The sequence below is a fragment of the Pseudopipra pipra genome, chromosome W (assembly GCF_036250125.1).
Source record: "Pseudopipra pipra isolate bDixPip1 chromosome W, bDixPip1.hap1, whole genome shotgun sequence".
NCBI lineage: Eukaryota > Metazoa > Chordata > Aves > Passeriformes > Pipridae > Pseudopipra > Pseudopipra pipra.
In genome coordinates, this window is record NC_087580.1 from 3,076,997 (window position 1) to 3,098,840 (window position 21,844).

Below are 21,844 nucleotides of genomic sequence, written 5' to 3' on the forward strand. Positions count from 1 at the left end.
GGTCACATGCCAGCCAGGCGTTGTGGGGCGCTCAGAGGACTGAGGAGGAGGAGAGGAAGGGGCAGGGGAGCAAGGGCTGTAACTGTCCCCGCCGTGCGTCCTGGGGCTTTCGGGCTCAGGGTCTGTCCTCACCTGTGGGGCAGGAGGTTCCGCGAGAGACCAATGGCTGCAGGAGCTGGGCTATGGCTGAGCTCCAGCTCACACAACGCTGCCACAGAGCTGACAGGTCAGTCAGCTTCGGCGGCTGCTCAGCTCTGTTGAATGGACGCAGTTCTCCATTCAGGATAAATTTCAAACTCAAACTATTACACAACTCAATAAACAATCATATTATAATTCCTAAGTGATTCTTCTGTTGCTAAATTTCCAATGAAACCACTGTCATCAAAAAATAAACGAAAACTTTTTTCTTTCCAAATAAACTCTTTTTATTACAAGTATGCTTTTATTCTACACTCATTTAGTATTTTTCATAACTGATTTGGTTTGGCCCGAGATGCAAAGGATTATTGCTATTGGTTAATAAAACAAAGTGAATCATTTACTAAGATTTTAATTAATTGCAGTTAATATATTCAAAATTATTACTTCTACATTTACCATTAGAACAATAATTATTGGCTCCAAACAGTATAATCAAGGATATAATATATTCCCACTGAAAAAAACTAAAAAAAAGGAAAGAAAAGAAAAAAAAGGAAAGAAAAGAAAAAAAAGGGAAGGGAAGGGAAGGGAAGGGAAGGGAAGGGAAGGGAAGGGAAGGGAAGGGAAGGGAAGGGAAGGGAAGGGAAGGGAAGGGAAGGGAAGGGAAGGGAAGGGAAGGGAAGGGAAGGGAAGGGAAGGGAAGGGAAGGGAAGGGAAGGGAAGGGAAGGGAAGGGAAGGGAAGGGAAGGGAAGGGAAGGGAAGGGAAGGGAAGGGAAGGGAAGGGAAGGGAAGGGAAGGGAAGGGAAGGGAAGGGAAGGGAAGGGAAGGGAAGGGAAGGGAAGGGAAGGGAAGGGAAGGGAAGGGAAGGGAAGGGAAGGGAAGGGAAGGGAAGGGAAAAAGAAAGAGAAAGAGAAAGAGAAAGAAAGAGAAAGAGAAAGAGAAAGAGAAAGAGAAAAAGAAAAAGAAAAAGAAAAAGAAAAAGAAAAAGAAAAAGAAAAAGAAAAAGAAAAAGAAAAAGAAAAAGAAAAAGAAAAAGAAAAAGAAAAAGAAAAAGAAAAAGAAAAAGAAAAAGAAAAAGAAAAAGAAAAAGAAAAAGAAAAAGAAAAAGAAAAAGAAAAAGAAAAAGAAAAAGAAAAAGAAAAAGAAAAAGAAAAAAGAAAGTGAGGAGAGAAACAAACCAGACAAGATTATTTTATCTAACAAGTTTGGAAGTAGAGTTGCTTTTATTTCTAAAGCTTTCCCTGCTCAGCCTTAACCTTGTTCAGATGAATGACAGAAACTGCTTTGTTCTTATTTCAATAGTCTTGATCCCTCCTCAGATCTCTCTTATCTCCACTTAATGCAGGGAATAATTCCTTCTTGAGAAAATGCATGAAGATGGTTTTATTGACTGCCCCATTGCCATAGCTTGGCTTGTAAACTCATCAGGTGCAAGATGCAGTAGCTGCAACGAAGCTCTGAACTGTCTAAAAATAAAGGCATTTGTACTGTTTTGATGCTTTTAACTGTCAGAGCCTTTTGCAAATACCAACAATTTAATTCTTGGAACATACCTGATTTCCATATTCTCAATGCACCGATACCAGAAAAAGAAAAAAAAAAAACTGATGTGCCTAAATTCACGGAGAACTTCAAAATTCCAGATGGCCCAATTCCTCAACATAAACTGTCAAATACTGCTGCTTGCAGTATAGTCATAGGCAACATCTACCACGCAATTAAGCCATTAGGACAGTTTGGAATGGTAACAGAGTTCCAGAAGCTTTAATACAGTAATTAGTACCACAATGTACTCCTGAAACTTTCCTATCTAGTGTGAGAAAAGCACAAGTACATTATACATGTCTAACATCCAGCATCTGTATAACATATTGCCAATCTCAGCAAGTGTTCTACAGTTCAATATACAGGTGGCATTACAAACAAAGTAATATATTTTAATTTTACATCAAAGAAATACATTTTTTAAATTACAAATTTTCATCACAATGCAGGCAACCAGCAGTGCATTAAACAGACTAAAGAGGCAGGTACACCACCCCTTTATATAGAATACACTTTTTGATTCATTTGAATAAATGTTTCTGGTAAAAACACAACAGTACAAAACCTGGAATAGCAAACCAATCGCCCCGCTGTACTTTAAATACCCACTGATGTGACACAAATGTAGTTAGGAACCAAACATATGTCAGCTCTTGTAAAAGAAATCTGCCATAAAATCTACAGAGGTACTGGAGAGAGCCAAATGAAAGGCCAGTAGTCTAATAAAGGGACTGGAGCATCTCTCCCATAAGGCAAGCCTGAGAGAGCTGGGACCGTTCAACCTGGAGAAGAGAAAACTCAGGGGGAATCTTATTCACCTATGTGAACACCTGAAGGGAGGGTGCAAAGAGGACAAGAGCCATGCTCTTTTCAGTGGTACCCAGTGACAGGACCAGAGGCAATGGGCACAAACTGAAACACAGCAAATTCTGCCTGAAGATCAGAAAACATTTTTTTACTGTGAGGATGACTGAGCACTAGCACAGGTTGTCCAGAGCAATTGTGTTTCCCCCTTGTGGAGGAGCAAGAACCAGAATGGGAACGGTTTCAGGAATGGAAAAAGATATACAGCGAATGAAAGAACTGTATTATATGGACTTTACAGTTATTGTGAGAAATAGAAACCCAGTCGGGTGATTTCCAATTAGAATTTATTATATGATAAAAGCAAATTCAGCGCTGGGTGATCAGGGAGGGGGTTCAACAACTCCCAACACCTATTACACTCAAAGAAGACAGTTGTTCTACATGGATTTCCAACTAATCATGAATATTCATTATACATACGCATAAACATTACACATTGTTAAGTCAGACATTCAACAGATGTTTTTCTTAAACAAGAATGTTATCTGTAAGCATCCATAATATATTGTCAAGTCAAGCAAACAGATGTTTGCTTGCTATCTATACAAAGTTAAAAATTTTTAAGAAAGGTGCTATTATCTAGCTAACTAAACAAAATTCCTTCACTATAAATCTTACACAAGGTAAAAGGGAGGTAACTTGTTTTATCTCTTTATAGGGGCCCAATTAAGTTTTACGATTTGTTTTCCTTTTCTCTCTCCAGGTCATATTGACCTTACACTGTTTTCTCTTAATTAGCCCAAATCATTTTCTCAGTTTATCACAGTTATTATGTGTTTACAAATACATACGTTGTATGATTTCCCCTACAGTTGTAACTGCCCAGGCATGTCCAGACCCGCCTCGTGGTGCCTGCTCCCTGCTTCCCCCTCTGACTGGCTGAAGAAGCTGCAGAGAGGAGAGAGCTACCATTCGCCCTTTCCTTCCCTGGTTCCTCCCCCGTTCTTCCCTCTTCACCTGAGTCCCTATCCCTATTCGTTTCCCTGGTTGTCTGTCTCATGCTCCACCCCATTTTCTGGTGCATTCCACACGAGAACTCATAAAACTCCCGCACACTTTCAATAAAGTAGCATTGCAACCTCAGACCTCGTCGGAGCTCTTCGTGCAGTGCCGCGATCCTTCTCCACTCCCCCTCGGACCGTGGCACCCCCTCTCTGGAGAAATTCAAAAGCTACTTAGACAAAACCCTAAGCAGCCAACTCTAGGAGAGGCTGTTTGAGCAGAGGTTCAGACCAGATAACATCCAGAGGTCCCTGCCAGCCTCAACAATCCTGTGATACCACAACACTCCTAGTTACAAGAAGTAGACCTAGAAAGCGTTTTCCCTAAAATTTAACTATTTCAGCAAATAAAATATACATTAATATATTGAGGAGATTCTGATCCACCCCAGCTTTCACACATGGTCCTTCCCATTCCCTTTTTTGCCAGGTTTTCTTCTTCTTCTCAAACATAAGGACTCATTCAACACAGATTGTCCTATTCCTGAAGTGATATTCTGAGATCTCTGGCTGTACAAGACTTCATTCAGCAAATACACGGGTTCATCCAGCGAATATAACTAGCTCCTGTACTATTATTATTACTTTTTTAATTTTCAAAAGGATTTTAGGCTGAAATCTGCCTAAAAGCAAAGCTCAACTCAGTATTACATTTCTTATTTAGTATGTAGGGATCAAGCATATTTTTTCATATGCTGACATAACACAGTTTGATACTAATGCCAATTGATCAAATTTTTGTAATTCAAAGATCACAAACAGCATGTCTCTTCATAAGGATTTAATTTCCATTATGCTCTGTCATACCTCCTGGTGTTGTGAAATTTCTTCTGTTATGCATAGATCATGCATTTCTTAATTGGCTTCTCACTTTATCCAAGGAACAAACATACTGAACTTCAAATATAACTAACCTGACATATCTTGCTTTGAGAGAATAAAGAACAGCTTTATTTGCCTTCGTGAAGTAAGGATTACTGTGCTGAATTTGCAGACTAAAATGCAAAAAGGAAAACATACGTCAAGTGTTTGATGATTGCAAAAGTTGCTTATTTGCTGGCTTACTTTTTTCCAGAATGATAAAATATCTTCTAAATGCTTAAAATGAAAATTCAACATGTAACTCTTCTATGATGTACATTTTTGAGCTTTACTATTCCACAATGCAGTGCCAAGAAGAAATGCAAAACATCTTATTTTATGGGTGACATGAAGTAAACATTTTTCTTGGATAGCACAAAGACATTTGATCTTTGGTTGCAATTATTACTATTTTGTCTCATTCACACATTTTATGCAAAACATTAACAGTACTGATTTATGCAAGTTATAAAATCGTAGAATAATAGGATGGCTTGGGTTGGAAGTGACTTTTAAAGGTCATCTAGTCCAACCCCCTGCAATCTTCAAGTAGATCAGGTTGCTCAGAGCCCCATCCACAACATGGCCTTGACTGTTTCCAGGGATGGGGCATCTCCACCTCTCTAGGCAACTCACCCAGAGAGGCGTCTCGCCCCCTTCATTGTAAAAAATTTCTTCCTTATGACTAGTCTAAATCTACCCTGGTTCAGTTTAAAACCATTATCCGTTGTCCTACCACAACAAGCCCTACTAAAAAGCTTTTCCCCATCTTTCTTATAAGCCCCCTTTAAATATTGAAAGTTAACACAAAGGAACCGAGTTTTTAAAATCATGGCTCAAAGAAGGAAGTTGAATTGAGCACATCTCCCTTCATAAAGCACTTCTAGACATTCTTTGCATAGACTCTCATCACAATCTTGTACAGTGTTTATGAGCTGAATCATCAGTTGACACACTTTCCAGGTATATATTGATCAGATTAGAAAAGAAAGATAAGATGAACTCCCTACAGTGATCTTCCCAAGCTAAGCCACTATTATTTTGCTGAAATCACAGTTCACACAGAGCAAGCAGGGTAGATAGGGACTAATTCAGCTTAAATAGAGGAAAGCATAATGTGATGTATAATATAGGAAGGTGAGTTACAAACCAAAAGGATTCCAGGTTACATTTTTCTCAAAAACTTACAATTTATACTCGAGTTATACAAGTTCATGGAGGAGAGGCTTTGAGAGAGGAGCTATATATATTGGCTTTCATTCTTGTGGCAGTTTAACAGAGAAACTGAAAACTAAATTATTTGCAAGCAACTCATGTAAAAACAGTGTTACACTGCCTTCTGTTAAATCACATTAAGTTCTTTTCATGAGTGGCTCATAGAGTTTCCTAACTCTTCTTTTTTTGTGTGCAGATTTTCTTGTTCTAATATAACACCTTTGAAAGAAAATCATGTTTTTACATCAGCAAACATCTGTTGTTTTTCTTGCCAAAGTAGGATATCTCATACCCTCTGACAGCAAAACCTAAAATAACTACTTCAGTTCTCACAGTGATTGCAGTGCAAAAATAGCTCCATTAAAAAGCTAAAGGGCAGTATCCTTTTCAAATAATAGCTCTAACCAAAAAATACTTTAACCGTGCCCTTTTTCCCCACTCTTTCTTCTGCCAGCTTTTCTAGTGTTCGTTCAGTAGTTTGTTTTAGATATTTCTTTAAAAGATTGAATATGCAAGCAAATACTAAGAAATTTCTACTTTTATGTGCAGACTTCACAGGCAAACTGAGATTGGTAACATGTGTTTGCTTTTTAGTTTTAAAAGCCCAGATTTTAATTTAATTTTTCTATATTAATATACAGAAACATATAATACATTATTACTTACATTGGATGTATTAATTTTATTATAAGAACAAAAGTTATAGAGGAGTACCATCATTGGAAAAGCCGCATATTAGCTGATTAAAAGATGCCAGAAGCTCCGGTGAGTGGTACATCTTGCAATCACAGACATATCAAGAACTATGTCTTTTTATTTCATCTGTTTAATAGACCTTTAATTTAACACAACTGATAAGCAATTTTCGCATATGAAACCACCTCTGCAGCACTGGTTTTTCAAGCCTTGTATGTGTTCTAAAAGCCTTCAGATATTTGTATACACCTACAATGCCTGTGCAATGTAAACATGATGGCTAAAAAATAAAATCACAGAATCACAGAATATGCTTATTTTAAATACTTTTAAAATTATGAGGGATTCCAAAGGATTCTGATGAAGCTCTAATATCTTCACCTTATTCAGAAGGTTATTTTAGCATTAATGTCCAATATAAATTTGTATAACATTTGTTTTTAAATATTCTCCAAAATCCATGTATTTATCATGCTCAATATCAGAAAGACATATAGAGAATACCTTCTGTAATCCTGAATTTTTCTGGACCCTAAAATTTATAATGCTGAATGATTAATAGCTGCACAATTGAAGTATGTGAATGGTATTTCTTGAGCAATCCATTCAGCACCAATAGCAAAGCCAAACAGTTCTATACATCCAGTTCTGTAATACACCAGGGTTGATTTTTTTTTTGAAATTCCTTTCTACAGAAGGACTTATTATCCATTTCAGCTATGAAGATGAACAAGAAACAGTTCATTTTCCCCCCTGTTTTAAGGCATATGTCAGGGAACAGCAAAGGCAAGCTGCTTGGAAAGGACAGTGGAGCTGGAAACCAAGAGCCACAGCAGGGTAGGTAGGGCAAGGCTCTCTCTGACAGGGACACAGTCCCATGGCACCTGAACAAAAAAGCAGAGCAAGTCCATGACAGCAACCAAGGCCAACTAACATAACAGTGACTGTTGCTTCACTAACAGTATTTGGCATAACTAGGATCACCAGTGTAGGGAACTACCCTTTTCCCCACTACCCTCATAGAAAATCACAATCTGAAAAAACGTGTATGGTTCACTCACTGAGGATTACCATCGAGTTTGACATCTCCACTGTGTCTGCAACAATGATGGTACAACAAATCCACTGTTTGAAAAGTGGGATTTGAAGTGCCTGTGGCTTGTAAATTCTCAGTGTGAATGACTTGCACAAGGATGAAGTATGTGCATCTCCTTCAGAGAGGAAGGTCTTAGTGAAAGACACAAGCCCACAGCAACTTACAATGAGCATCTGAAGGATCTCCTGGAAGGTGGAGCATGGTGCTTCAAGGTCCAGTAAAGAACATTTCAACCCTTGTATCTTTATTAATTTATTGCCATGTCTAAGTTAAAAGTATTTCCTAAAAAAGATTTCCACATATTTCATATGTTTTACTGTGAGCTATTTAAAATAAATTAAAAAAATAATAATTCCAAGATGGAAAGACCTCTACAACTAGAATTTTTTTGACAGAATCAATGTTCCACCTAAGTTTTATAACTGGTTTGACTGTAGAAATGAATGCTGAGGTCTCCCTGTATTGATTTGAGATAAAACTGAAAACAGCTTCTCGATTGCAGCATTTATGAATGACAGATGCACCAGGAATACTGGTTTTTATTGCTTCCTCTTCTGCAGTAGCCATTATCGGGAATGACTAGTGGACCACTAAGATACACAACCTACTGAACTCAGCAGCAAAAGTACACTGGCTTTTTAATGATTAAATAACTCTACTTGATGTGTGAAGCCAAGTGTCCAATAAATAGAGCTTCTAACATTTCTCTTTTAAGATATATTCCTACATGAAAATTTTTCTATTTAGCTGAGACAACAAAAAAGGCTGCAGCACATAAGTAAAAAAGTAGAAAGAAAAAAAAAACAGAACCCCATCTACTAATAACCTTGATGAAGATTGACTCAAATCTGGTATAGTGGCACACAAAAAAAAATATCCAGTCATTCTTATGGAACTATTTTCTTCCTATCCATTACATATTTATAAGTCATGAAAAAGAGAGTAAGGAATTCTGGCAGCTGCCAAATGCTTGTTTTCCTATGTAACACAATGACATTGTTTTCCAAGTAGTGAAACACGTGTGACATTTTTCCAGTGTCACCTTCCTTATTTAGACAGCAAGCAAGCTAAAAACTATCAGCTAGGAAATAAGTCTTGGAACATCATCTTGAGAAATTTCAACTAATATGAATGAGCAACTGGGCTTAAGTTTCCATAGATACACACACCCAAAATAAAAAAAAAAAAAACTCCTGATACAAGAATATTTACTACCAAAAATTAACAACATTCAAATCAATTAATCTTTATTCAAGGTAGAATTAAGCACACAGGAGGACTGTTTATGCACATTTAGGAGACAGGAACACTAAATATTTGTCATGATTTGTCAAAGACATCAAACATAATATCACTCTAAGATTTAGCATTTATAAGCCTATTGTAGAGTTTTATTGAGAACAATTTTGTAAAACTATCATAATGGAGTCTGTGCCTTAGAAATAATACTTTTAGAAGTGTTCAATTGTATATCTAACTACAGATTGATCTTTACATTTAAAAACAGAAAAGAACTCTTGGAAACTTTTTTTTTCTTTAACGTTACTTGACATCACACAGAAGTGCTACTCCACGCAGTACCCAGTGCTCTGGAGGCTGACGAGTTTTAAGATCTATAGCAGCAATGTAATTCACATCTGTTCGACTGGTCTTTTTGTAGACTGGACATGAATACAAATGTGGATCTTTTGCAGCTGAAAAGACAGAAGAGACATAAAAAGCAATTTAAACTAAGTTGACAAAACAGGACCCTAAGGGACTGGTCATAAGGCATATGGAAAACTGAGTCAAAGTTCAATAGACACTCCTCTCTATCAGCACCAAGAAACACTTTTACTGGATTCTCACACTTTTCATTACTGTGCTAATGCCAGCTGAAGGCCATATGTGGTTTGAAATTTCTGTAGGTTTGAGATTTAAAATCAGCACATAGGAATTCTATGTGGTAAGAAATGTAAACGGACTCACTAGAGTAATTAGTGTTCTTATTAGTTCAATCTTCCCACTGAACATTACTCCTTACCAATATATTATGTCAAAATAAAAAATGCCCTATTTTGAAATGCATGTAGTATTTGAGAATACAAGTCGTCAACTACTTCACTTCAGAATTAGAACAGTGGTCTAGTCAACAGTTCAGTACTTCAGTGTTCATTATTTAGTATCTTGGCTGCTGATCATGCCTTTTATAAAAGATCAACTATTCAAAATAGCATGTAACCAAGCATTGCTTTTAGAGGTGGAATGCTTTTCAACAGACTTTTCCAATTTTACCTTCTGTGGTGGATAGTTCTATCCTATTTTACATCCCTATTCAACAGCATTTCCTATTCTATATGGAAAAAACCACCACATTAACACAAATTACACATTTTCACATAACAGTACTGTCCTTCAGCCGCACAAGTTTCTTTCCCATTCTTACATTCATTTTTTGCCTCAAGGACAAAACATTTTCCACCACTTCACTCTACCTCTTGCTTGCCTCTGTTAGCTCAAAAGCAGTCTTATCCAGGAAAAAATGCATTTTTATTATATAACATGTTCTCTATAAACACCTTATATAGACATGTACAACCCCATGTATATCTTTTATGTTGTGTATACGTGGTTATATGTTTTGTATATATATATATATGTAACATTCATTTAGCATGTGAGAAAGAGATTATTTGGGTTTAGGTTACAGAGGCTACAGAGGTTACAGAGTTTATTTATATGAATGCTGATGTTCTAAATCTGGGTCACATATTGTCAACATGTACAGTTCACCTGTAAATGGGTTAAAAAGTTATTAACGCCATTAAGACCAGAAGGTATCTATCTAATTAGGGGGGAAAGTGCCCATAATCAATTACCAAGGAAGTCTGAAAGCACACTTTAAGTGGAAGATTGGGAAGACTTCCCATTGAAAAAGATTTTATATGTATACAATGAATAGCAACAGCATCATGAAATCCCTATAGCCCAAAAGATTTCCATGTAGTTAAATAATGAATTCTATCAAAATAACATCCTTTACAATACAATTACTTACTGTTATTCTCTGCATATATCCTTATAACCGGCATCATCTCAAAAAGCACCTTCGGCTTAGATTCAGTCAGTCTCATGTTTCTTCTGTCCCAGCCAGCTCCCTCCAAATACAGCCCATACACATAGACACCTTCCAAAGGAGGGCTTGTGATATCATCCTTCATCCATTTAGTGACTTCATTGCACAGCACTACAGTGTCAAGAGCCCATCCTTTGTTAGCCCTTGTTATTTCCTGCCCAATCCAGACAAAAGTTAGAAGGTTACATTTTCGCATATGCACAGAGCCATTTTCCCCACCAATTATATTGTATGGTCATAACCTATCCTCTTCTGTACAAAAACTCCAACTTTTTATAATATTCATGTTTACAGCGATTTGACTTGTCTCTGAGGTACTGATGGTATGGCACTACAAAAAAAGCTTTCAGTACTTTATCTACTATATTTCATTTTCAATCTTTCTATTATATACAATACTTTAAGATTGTACTAAGTAATAACACAACCACTGAATGCCAAAGGTAACCACATCTTGTGAATATTAAAATTTCACAGATTTGATGAGATGAGAAAACATTAACTGCATGTGCAAAGTAAAATATATTTTCTGGGGTTACCTTTCCTTTCCTGCACCTGCACTAAGTGAATTCTTATTAATGAGCTTACTCAGCTCTAAAGCTATGCAAAAAAAAAAAAAAAAACCACAAAAAAAACAGAGAACACTTGAAGATAGAAATGCTTAAGATTTAACATATACCTCAAATTTAGTCTATTAGTTAATGCACTGGAAAAGACTCAGTTCCCAGTTGCCCAAGTCCTTACTATCCCATGTCACTAAGTTATGGCAAACCAAAGTTTCATCCCAGTCTTGTAAATGTTTTCCAAGATCTTTGTTGGAAGTAATGGGAATTAATGTTTCCCCCTTATTGCAGTTAATTAGATGCTTTAAAAGAACAGAAGATTTATAGTTAATGAGCATTCTAGCTCTTCATCTTTCTCATTTCTATTTGTTTCACCACATAGCAATGCCCAGAAGGTCACTTTGGTATTTACTTGGGATATTAGGTTGTTATGTATCCACAGTCTCTTTTTATGGAACCAGAAAGTTCTGTAGATTCCAGCTCTTTCAAATCCTTCTACTAAACCTTTTCCACAAGCTTGGGTGCAAAAAAAATTTGTGGTTTAGGACTGCTTACTCAAAAGAAATATCTTGTTACATAATTCCAAGGCTATTCCTGCAATTTTAACACAAGTCACCAATCAGAACTTCAGATTACACTACTCAGATCTCAGCCTAAGAGGGGAGATTTTTCCTTCTCCACAAATCTTCATTCTCTCCTCCAAAAGTTTGGGGGTTTTCCCTGAGATCCCATTATATTCCTGCCTGAGTATTCTTTTCCGTTCACATACTCCAGACGCTTATTGTCTCCAATATGTCCCTTTATGCTGACCAACACAGGTATTTATTGCTTCCTTTTAATGTAAAAAGTAGTCCATTTGTCAAATGCAACTAGCGTGCTGAACAACCAACACAATCACCAAGCTGACAGCCATATGTACATTATCAAATACATCAAATCTCATATCCACTAATAAAGTCTTTCCCAGTTTGTGAAAAGATTTCCCTTCTATAGTTCAGCTACTGAACTATAGAAGGGAAATGTAAGATGAATTGGGATGAGTTTTTCTGCCCAATCTCCAGCCAGGTAAGTATTGAACACAGAGCAAAAAAGAAGGGGAAAAAAAAGGGGGAGGGAAATAAATGGCTTAACACTCATTTTCAAGGATACTTCAATGGAAACATGAGACAATCATTCTCCATAATGATGTAAGGTAGCCCCTACTTATTTGGGTCTTGGTCAATGCAGAAGTATATTTTAACATGTTAGTGGTTGAAATACTGAAAAAGTACGTGCAAAGGAAGAACAGTTCACTCAGGAAATGTTAAGATAGTCACGTATCTTCCCTGTTGACATGATGGAGTCACGTGTTTTAATTCATCTTTTATCACACAATATATTTTATTTTTAAAAGTATGTAAAAAAATATATAAGCAGAATGAGACTTCAAACCCACTTTACCTGCCTCATTGCAGTTAAAAATCCCTGAGGATTAAAAAACCCTGCCATCCAGAAACAGTTTGGTCGACTTTCAAAAATCCACTTGTAAAACTGGTGATTTCTTTCTAGAAGCTCAGTAAACCAGAAACCAAGAGTACTGGAAGCCCAAGATGCCTAAAAACAGTAAACATCTTTTAAAATAGCATATTCATGTCAAGAAAAGATAACTCCTCACATGGTAGTAAACAACATAATATTAGCAAGGGATATTTGAAGATCATCTTTCATATCTTGACTTTTAACCTGATGCTTAAATATTGCATCCTACTGAAACCCGAAGCAAAGTCTTTCTTTCTTCAAATTCATGCCTACTATTCCATTTACACATGCATAATGCTCTCCATAGTAATTGTTCATTTTATTACATTTTTGGAAAATTAGATAGCTGTTTAAACTAGGAAGAAAAATAGTATACATGCCTTTTTAATCCCAAGATCAATAAATCAAGATAACATGATTTCTGCCAAAACTGTTCTGGTTTTTTATTCCTCTGAAAAAAAAGCTAGGGAAAATTGATCTCAGACAATGTGGAGATATCAGGTTTGTCTCTTTGAATAGTTGTGCTGTGAAGCATCTGCTTTAGTCCAGGTTTTGTACCACGAGAACACTTTGTGAGTAAAAACAAACAATGAAAAAACCTCCCCGTTTTTCTTTCCATCAGTTGCCATCAACAGCTCTAGCTGTCCCTGAAAATAGTTTCTGAGAGTTGGAATTGTCTAGCCTGGAGAAGAAAAGGTTCAAAGGAGATATTATAAATATTTATACCTCGTGTGCAGAGAATGGAAGAACATGAAGCCAGATCCTTGTCAGTTATAGAAGAAAAGGTAGTAGGCACAAGATGATATGTCAGAAATTCCATTTAAACCTAAGGGTTTTTTTAATTTGGTTGGCTGGTGGCTGGTTGGTTGGTTGGTTTTTACTGTGAATGTGATCAAACATTGGAATAGGTTGCCCAGAGAGATTGTGGACTCTTGATTCTGGAGACCCCTGAGAAACCTGCTTTAATTGACCCCACTTTCACAAGTGTGGTCCTTTCCAGTGTCTACTATTCTGTGATGATATGACTACAAGTCTTAAACTCAAAGAATAGCACCAGTGTAGTCCACTAATGTGGGTGCTATGTTTTAAAATCCATCATCACATTTTAAATTACTCTCTTCTCTCTAGCTTTTTATCCTGTCAACATGCAACAGGCTGTTAAAATGGGAAATACCTGCAAACCCCACATTCATTTCTACTTTTATAAATGAAAGACGGCTTGCTTTGACTGTGTTTATTTTAGCACAAAATCTATTCCAGCAGTTTCACAGTTCTGGTTAACACTGTTTTAAAATACAGATTGAAAAAAAGTATTTACTATAAGTCTAACAGTTTAACCTAGCTCTTCAGAAATAGGGTTTTTTTTCTTTTCATAACAAGTGATGTACACGTACTTTTTTCCAGCTAGCAGGAATCCTTCCATCATACATGCAGTCTAAAGCATCCCTCAAATTTTCACTCATAACGATTGTCCCATCAATGGCAAGTTTTAGATCAGTCAGAGTGCTTCTCACTAAAGAAATAACTCTCTGCATTTGTTCAATCTCCTGTCGCAAAAATATGTTCATAGGCTGAAAAGGTCCCATGTTCTTTAGTTTTTCTTTTACCTGTAGGTAGAAAATCAAAGATCCTTCAATAAAAGTGAAAAAAACAAAGTTGGCCTTATGTCAAGATTAGGCACTAGTATGATTTTTAGGATGTAACACTTTTATTTATGGACTTAAATGGTCAGTTTGGCACCTCCCTTGAATTCTCTGCAAGACAGAAATACAGGATTTGTTCAAGAGAAATCTAGGATGATGAGATTGGCTGTGGTTTTAGTCTAACTCATGATTTAGTCTGTATATCATTCTATGAGCTAATCTCATTTAAAAAGCATGTGGGCTGTTAACCCTATTTCAAGGCATTCAGATGTAATTCCAAAAGACAGTTCCAAGGTTCACTTCACACAAGCCAATCAGGAGTAATTGTCCCAGCTACTTTGCCTCAACATAGTAGCACTATTAATCAGCAATGCCTGGGAATTATCACATTACCAGGCAGTTTTGTATTCTAACCAAACTCACTGATAAATTTTTAATTAAAAGTTAGTAATGTTAACAAATTAACAACTGCATGAACATAACTAGAAATTTTATAGTGTCAATAACCTCAGTCAAAAGCTGATGATTCTACCTCCTCTATAGTACAAATGACAACATAGGCATTAAATGGTTTAATATTTCTTAAAAAGTTCTTACAAAGGCACTTCAGTCCACATTTAGTGATCTCATTATAAACATTAAGAGTCTGGTCAGACTTCTCTACAGCATATTTTGGAAGTATTGCCTGTATGAATGAATTCAAACATGTTTTAAAAAAAGTTGTTTGGTTTTTCTTTTTTTATCCATAAAAAGCAAGATGAAGCAAATGTTTTTGACAGGATTTCATTAACTCACTTCATATGGCACATAATCAGCAGGAAGCTTTTCCAGCATATCATCAGCCAGTCTGGCTACAACTGCCTCTCGAGTTTCACCTCCTCCACCAGAGCTATCTTTAGGCTGGATACTGAGGATGGTGTCCAATACATCTTTGGAAACTTTACTTTGGTAAGTGATATCTGCATTGGGGTGCAAACCAAACACCTCGGGTGTGTCATAAGCAGGAAGGCTCTATATAGTAAAATATAAGAAGAGCACAACTGGATATGGATTTATAAGTTAATCAAAAAAAATTCCCCCCCCAAAAAAAATCCCAAACAAACAAAAAAACAACATAGAGCAAAACCAAATAACAAACAGAAAAAAACCCCCTTACATTGTAAAGTAAGCTAGATTTCTTCAGTCTTAGGGAAATAACTTGCCGTGGTCTATTTGTTGTGTCACAGCCCAAATCACACCAAACAAATTCAGTTTTAACATCCATGTGCTATTTTAATAGTAAGTTTTTTCTTTCATATATCTACATCTTTTATTTCTGTGAGGTTATACGCAATGTCTGGACTCCATTTTTACCCTCTTCAATAACTGTGTGCCTCTAGATAAGTCACTCAATCAAACCACAGGAAAAAGAAAATATTCCTGTCATGACGACGATAACATTGATCAAAACAATTAGTTGTCACTAATAGATATGCAGAATGCTAGAAATCAATGCAGAATCCATGAATAAAAGACAAAATACAGGCACTCAGAAGAAAAGAAAAAATACAGGGAATCAGAAACTCATGAGAAACAAGTGATTAGCTTTGATTTACCAACCTGTATGTACTGAAGGTATTGATCCACCATAGTACATTTAGGTATGCTGTATCCTTTGTAGAAGCTGAATTCCTGATTAAATGTATTTTCATTGAACCAAACCTTTACAAAGGTGTTCATGAGTCTTTTGTCATAGTCATCTGTCACACGACCACCATACTGGATCTCACCTATCATGTAACAAACAGTATTCCAGGAGATCCCCTGAAAAGAGTATTTTAAATACAGTCACCCATTTTTAACTAATTGATGCAATTAGCATTGAAAAGGTCTGTACTTCTAAGATTTATATTTCTGAGATGGTTGGGGGGGTGGGTTTAACATACAGGTTAATATAGAAATTTAAGGTGCACTGGATTAAAAATCTAATTTAAGTCTGCTGCCCTAATACACGTACACTTGGAATACTAAATGTTTATGGGGAAAGAAAACAAGTTAAAATCATGCTTGTATTTCAGTTATTAGGAAGCATTTATATCCATTCCACTACTATAAAGATCTATCATTTTAATATACCTTCCCCACAAAAGCATTCATACCTTCTTGGTATCCATGCGATTCAAGTGGTTCTGAATGAAGCGCACAGTAGCATTGAAATCAGCTTGATTAAACTCATAGGGTATATTCCAACCTAGAGATCCAAACTTGCGCCTTTCTTGAACAGTGGAGTGTAGAAAGGCTACAGCATACAACATTGGTTTCCATTGTACCATTTTACTGGAATCTAGTAAATCCTGGCTGACACCTATTGATTGTAAATGGACTTAATAAGAATCACAGTGATAGTCCTTTTTGAAACTACTTCAAATCAGTGCTAAAATCTCACTCTAGAGATCTTAAGTTGGCTCCCTGCCTCTCCCAAGAGTCTAATTATTGTCCCACAAAGTGTTCTATGCTGGGGACAGTTTATAGCATGTTATTAAGTTGCTCAAATTAAAAGAGTAAACTTCAGGGTAAAAAACCCACAATTTACTAATAGCTGAATTCACATAAAGTTGCTTTCCACACAGACTCTTTGTCCTTTGCTTTATGTAATGTAAAGAGCACTTGATTGCCAGCAAATATTAACACATCATTTTTCTGCCAAAAGACAGAAGAAGACCAAAGATTCGAACACTTTGAACTAAGATTCTAGAAGCCAAAATTTGAGAAAAGAAAAAGCATTTCCTGTTTTGCTGTCCAATTAGCTCTGGCAACAGAACTTCAGCAGACCTTCTCTTCTTAATTTTCAGAACTTCCAGCTCAAAACAGGGACCAAGATATGTGCTGGCATAATTGTGATCAGTCCCTCATATTAGCTTATATTGGCTGTAACATGACCACACAAAAATACCAAAGTCCAAAATTTGGTTTTAAATCGCTGCCATTCTAGCACTCACCACCATATGTTCTCTTTAGCCCAGCTCTGAGCCCTTGCGGTGGTTCATTGGTAAACTTAATAGACATTTGAAGTAGGGTGATGGGGAACCGTTTGTGAATGTCAGTTGTCAGCCATAGTCGAAAGCTTTCATGGACATTCTCTGTCTCTATTAGAGTGTCCATCAGCTCATCCAAAAAGTCAAGTCCAAGGTGGCAGTTTTGCAGAAGTGCCCAACCTCCCTAGTTTAAAACAACAAAATATGAAGTTATCAACATTGTTCACAAACTGAAATCACCCTTTGTGAGCTAAGATGCAGGCTTTTCCTTCTGGAGGTGGTGTTAGCTTATTTGTTTTTTTCATGTAAAGAAGTGGTCCTTAGTTGTCCCATCTGCTCTTCTCAAGAAATCTCTACCTTTTCCATGTCAGTACATTTAAAACATACCTTCCCATGACTATACTGCTGATAAACACTGATAAATTTTGGCTTACATATGGGAGCTCAGGAGTAGCTCCATAGAGGAAGCTGCTAAACCTTGTTCTTCACAAGGGTACCAGGCTTGGAAAATAGCCACATATACATACTTAATTAATCTATTGTTATCAATCAATAGGTATCAAACTTTCTCATATGAATTCCCATACTACATATAGACATCTCATATACCTCTTCATTAAGAGGATATGTGAGACAATGAGGGAAAATAACTGCATTTCTCTTAACTAAACAAAAGGTGCTCCTCCTCCCTATTTTTGAATGAGTTTCTTTTCATCTGATCTGCTAATTAGCTCTTTATGAGGAGTCGTCAAACAAGAACCAAGTTGTCAAGAGGCAAAAGTCAAAGAAAAATAGGTTATACAGACGGGGAAGAAGCTCATAACACAAGAGTGTAAGAAACTTAATTTTTTCACATCAGCAGGCCCAGCAGTACTATCACCTGAGGGGCAAAGCATGCTAAATTGGAACATCTCACCTTTTCTTTCTCATACAGATAATTTTGTTCTTTAATTGCTCCACGTTTCACTTGTAAAATGCCTGTGCTACCAGATGGGCCCTCCCAAGTACAAATCCAGACTACAGCAATACAAAATATTTTGCTACACAACCTTGTTTTTCTCAAGTTTATGTAGCTATCAATAGTATATTTGAAATTAATTTTCTCGATTTAACAAAATGCATTTGTATTAGTAAAAATACAAAACAAAAAATGTTCTGAAGTGCTTGCTCAAGAATACTTACTAGTCATGTAACCAAAAAAAAAAATCAATTCAACTACGTTTATCAGTCAGCAATCTACAACAAAAACTCTATTTTATATGCAAAACACTCCATTTTCAATGAAAAACATCTGTATAGTATCAAAAAACTTGTTATGGCCAACTAAATGACTGAAAAGACAGTTTTATCACTTAAGACACTTATTTATATAAATAAATATAGGTTCTTGCATTAGCATTAACTACCCACCAAACAACCTTATTTCATGACAGGATTTTTATTTCTAAGTGTTTAATACAGCTACAAAAAGCATTCAGATTTTTGTCACTTACATGAGCCATTGTCTGCTGTAGAAGTTTACGAGCATGGATTTCTTGTCCCTGGCCCATGGAAACACAGCACGTTTCTGTCTTTAGTCTTTTTCCCAGAGCAGTAATTGAGTCCGTAGGATCAGAGCCCATGGAAAGAAAGCAAATGAGGGGAGTACGTGGATCTGACTCTTCCCATGTTTTCTCCAAATCCAAGATGACTCCCTCTGCGTATTTCTCACCCATAGTTTCAGTGATGTATTTTCTTGCCTATATTAAAAAGGGCAAATTTAAACTGTGACCTAACCATTTAATAGTTTTCTTCCCAGTGTAAACCAATAAGTCAGTTGAAGAGCAAAGACTGATAAAAATTTATACCAGAAATAAAAATATGCAACAAGTTTATTTTTACATGTCAATACATCATACTGTCTTTGATGGTGTTATTTCTTACAGCATTATAAGACCAGTTAAAATTTTAAAAATAATTATTATATTACAAATATCTGCATGTATTGTTATAGGTAATACCTATAATTACACTATAAAAAAAATAACCTCTCTAAAACTTCAGAAAAAATTAATTTTTTTACATATCATATCTCCATTAGACAGTGTGACTCCTAGCCTTCAAATCTAGGAAAAAAGGAGGAAAGCATTAAAGATGGGTTTCAAAGCTGTTAAGCCTTTTCCACCTTCATGGTTAAACAAACAACGAATTAACAGTAGTAATGATGAAAATAACTATCAGTAAGTAAAAGATCCAGAGGAACAGGTGAAGACCATCTCTTTTATTTCTTTTTGATTTATCTTTAGAAGTTTTAGATTATTGTTCTTTCTTTTCTGAGAAATAAGAAAGGCTCATTCAAACAGTTTTGAGATGATCTTTCTTGTACTCTTTCCCACTACAATGCTTTCATCTTGGATAAATCTTCCCCTTAATACCTCTGGGTTATTTCTCAGAGACAAAAGATATTCAGCATTAAGCATTTGATGAACTATCAGCTTTCATAAAATTGTAAGATGAAAGTGTATCTTGTTCCCATTAACAGTAGTGAGGAACTAATTTTGCATGATCTGTTTCAGTCATATAGCACACATCATAGAGATATTCTTTAGACAGTACTGTTTAACCTACTGACTTCTCTTCCTATGGGATTTTTGTGAATCCAATCACAATGTCTAAAGATGTGCATCCATAAAATTAATACCACGCTTTTACTGATGCATTCCAATTTCAATAATTTGTCATTAATTGCTCTGAATTGCCAGGAATTCAATTGTTTTTTTCTTTTGCACTGGAGATAAAGATTAAAAATAGGCTCCTAGAAGTTGATTTTTCTTTAAAATAGTCTGTTTAATAACCTTCAGTTTTATACTTATCTTCTTTTTAAATAGATGGCTTTAAATTAAAAATTTCAAACAGACTTTAATACAGATTTTTCCAAAATGGGTCTAATTCTTCCATGCAGGAAATGGTTCCTCAATTAAATTGTTTTCATGTTTCCTTTTCCCTCAGACAACTGAGTTCACTAAAATATTTTACTTCAGCCTAACAAGGGGACACTTCTAAAATTCCAGGGAGTAAGCAAGGACACTGAAAAGTACCTTCTGAACTGATAAAGAGATCTGGATAAACACATGTGACTCCAGCAGAAATCCTATTCCACAGTGAAATCATTGGATAATATTTGTTCAATTCATTAGAATAACTTTGCTAATGCTGCCCTTGTAATAAATGCATAAATTTTCTAAAATGAATTTCAGAAAACGCAACGTAATGGTCCATTACAGGAAGGTGCTTAGCATTACATAAAACAGCACTGAACTGCAATCTGGTAACTATTTATTCTAGTGATACCTAAATAGACCATGTTGGCTATATAAAAGTACCTGAGCTATGGTCCTGTCAGGACACCACGATCTGATAAGAAGAAGATGTCTGAAGCAGTCCAGAGATTGACCATAGCCACTGGGAACCAATTCTTCTTCGGGATTCTTACTATCAAACCAGATTTTCCACTGTTTCTCTTCACTGGAAATCTGCAGTTATGTCATCAAAGGAATAAGTCTCACTAAACAGACAAGTCATATTTGCACTGCCACTAGGTCACAAATTTTTAATGATAGTCAGAGACACATTATCCACACACAGACATTTGTTTAGCAATATTAGTACACAGGTTTAATAAGGCTATTAAAAATTATAGGATAAACTTCCAGGTTTTAAGTATGGAATTACAGAATGCAACAACACCTTTATGCATTCATGTTCTGAAAAAAAGAGCTACTACTCAGTATTTTTCATTACTTTTAACATATACCAAATGCTACTTACTTAGTTAGCTGCAATACACTCAGTGTCTGCTAAAACTGTTCATACAAGTGTTGAATTTACTGAACACCCTTTCCACCACATGGTTTGATCACTACCAGACAATCACTGTCAAACGAGAGATTAATTTTAAAAGCTCTTACATACTTGATCAAGAATATCTGAAAATTGTTCAAGTTTACTGAGCTCCACCAAGTTCAGCCAAGTCATATCCAGAATCCATTTAGCTGGCTTAGGAGGACAAGCTTTAAGGTCTAGAGAAGCACCACCTGCAAGAAATTGAACTTAGTTACAATTAGAACTGTTGGAGACACAAATACAAACAAACAAAGAAATAATAAATAAAATAAGACCTTTGGAAAATGTAAACTAGATACTACAAGACTATTTCACATGATTAAGCTTTCCCAAACTGGAGAAATATGACTTAATAACTAAGGAAGGTCATAAAGAAATTTCTGAGTTAGGTAATATGCAAAATTTACTTTCAAATCCTATGTTTCATCTAAATTTACATAATTTTTTAAAATCCAGAACAGCTTCTCATTACAAAATAAATCTATGTTTTACTGCAAAAGAATTAACTTGGCTTTGGGTTCATTTCAATGTTTTTTTCTTTGATTTTTTGTTGATGTAGATAATGCAACAACTTTGCCAATGTATACATTTGCCTTCCTTGAAATTCAACTGAAACTAAAAGAAAGCAAAAACAAAATAAAAGGAAAACACCAAACACAAGAATCCAGATTTTTAATCATGAG

At 35.9% G+C, this 21,844-nt stretch overlaps 1 protein-coding gene across 1 annotated transcript in view; it reads right to left on the reverse strand.

Moving 5' to 3' along the window:
- Positions 1 to 8,647: 8,647 nt before the first annotated feature.
- LOC135404786 (dynein axonemal heavy chain 5-like) overlaps positions 8,648 to 21,844 on the reverse strand; it is a 40,744-nt gene continuing 27,547 nt past the window's right edge. Inside the window, exons 16-26 of the mRNA XM_064639520.1 lie at positions 21,231 to 21,352; positions 20,642 to 20,791; positions 18,773 to 19,018; positions 17,244 to 17,463; positions 16,404 to 16,609; positions 15,865 to 16,068; positions 15,061 to 15,276; positions 14,017 to 14,229; positions 12,545 to 12,697; positions 10,464 to 10,695; positions 8,648 to 9,120 (exon numbers count right to left, since the gene is read on the reverse strand). Coding sequence (XP_064495590.1) covers positions 8,969 to 9,120; positions 10,464 to 10,695; positions 12,545 to 12,697; positions 14,017 to 14,229; positions 15,061 to 15,276; positions 15,865 to 16,068; positions 16,404 to 16,609; positions 17,244 to 17,463; positions 18,773 to 19,018; positions 20,642 to 20,791; positions 21,231 to 21,352 — 2,114 coding nt within the window. The 3' untranslated portion in view covers positions 8,648 to 8,968. The remainder of the gene's footprint in view (positions 9,121 to 10,463; positions 10,696 to 12,544; positions 12,698 to 14,016; positions 14,230 to 15,060; positions 15,277 to 15,864; positions 16,069 to 16,403; positions 16,610 to 17,243; positions 17,464 to 18,772; positions 19,019 to 20,641; positions 20,792 to 21,230; positions 21,353 to 21,844) is intronic.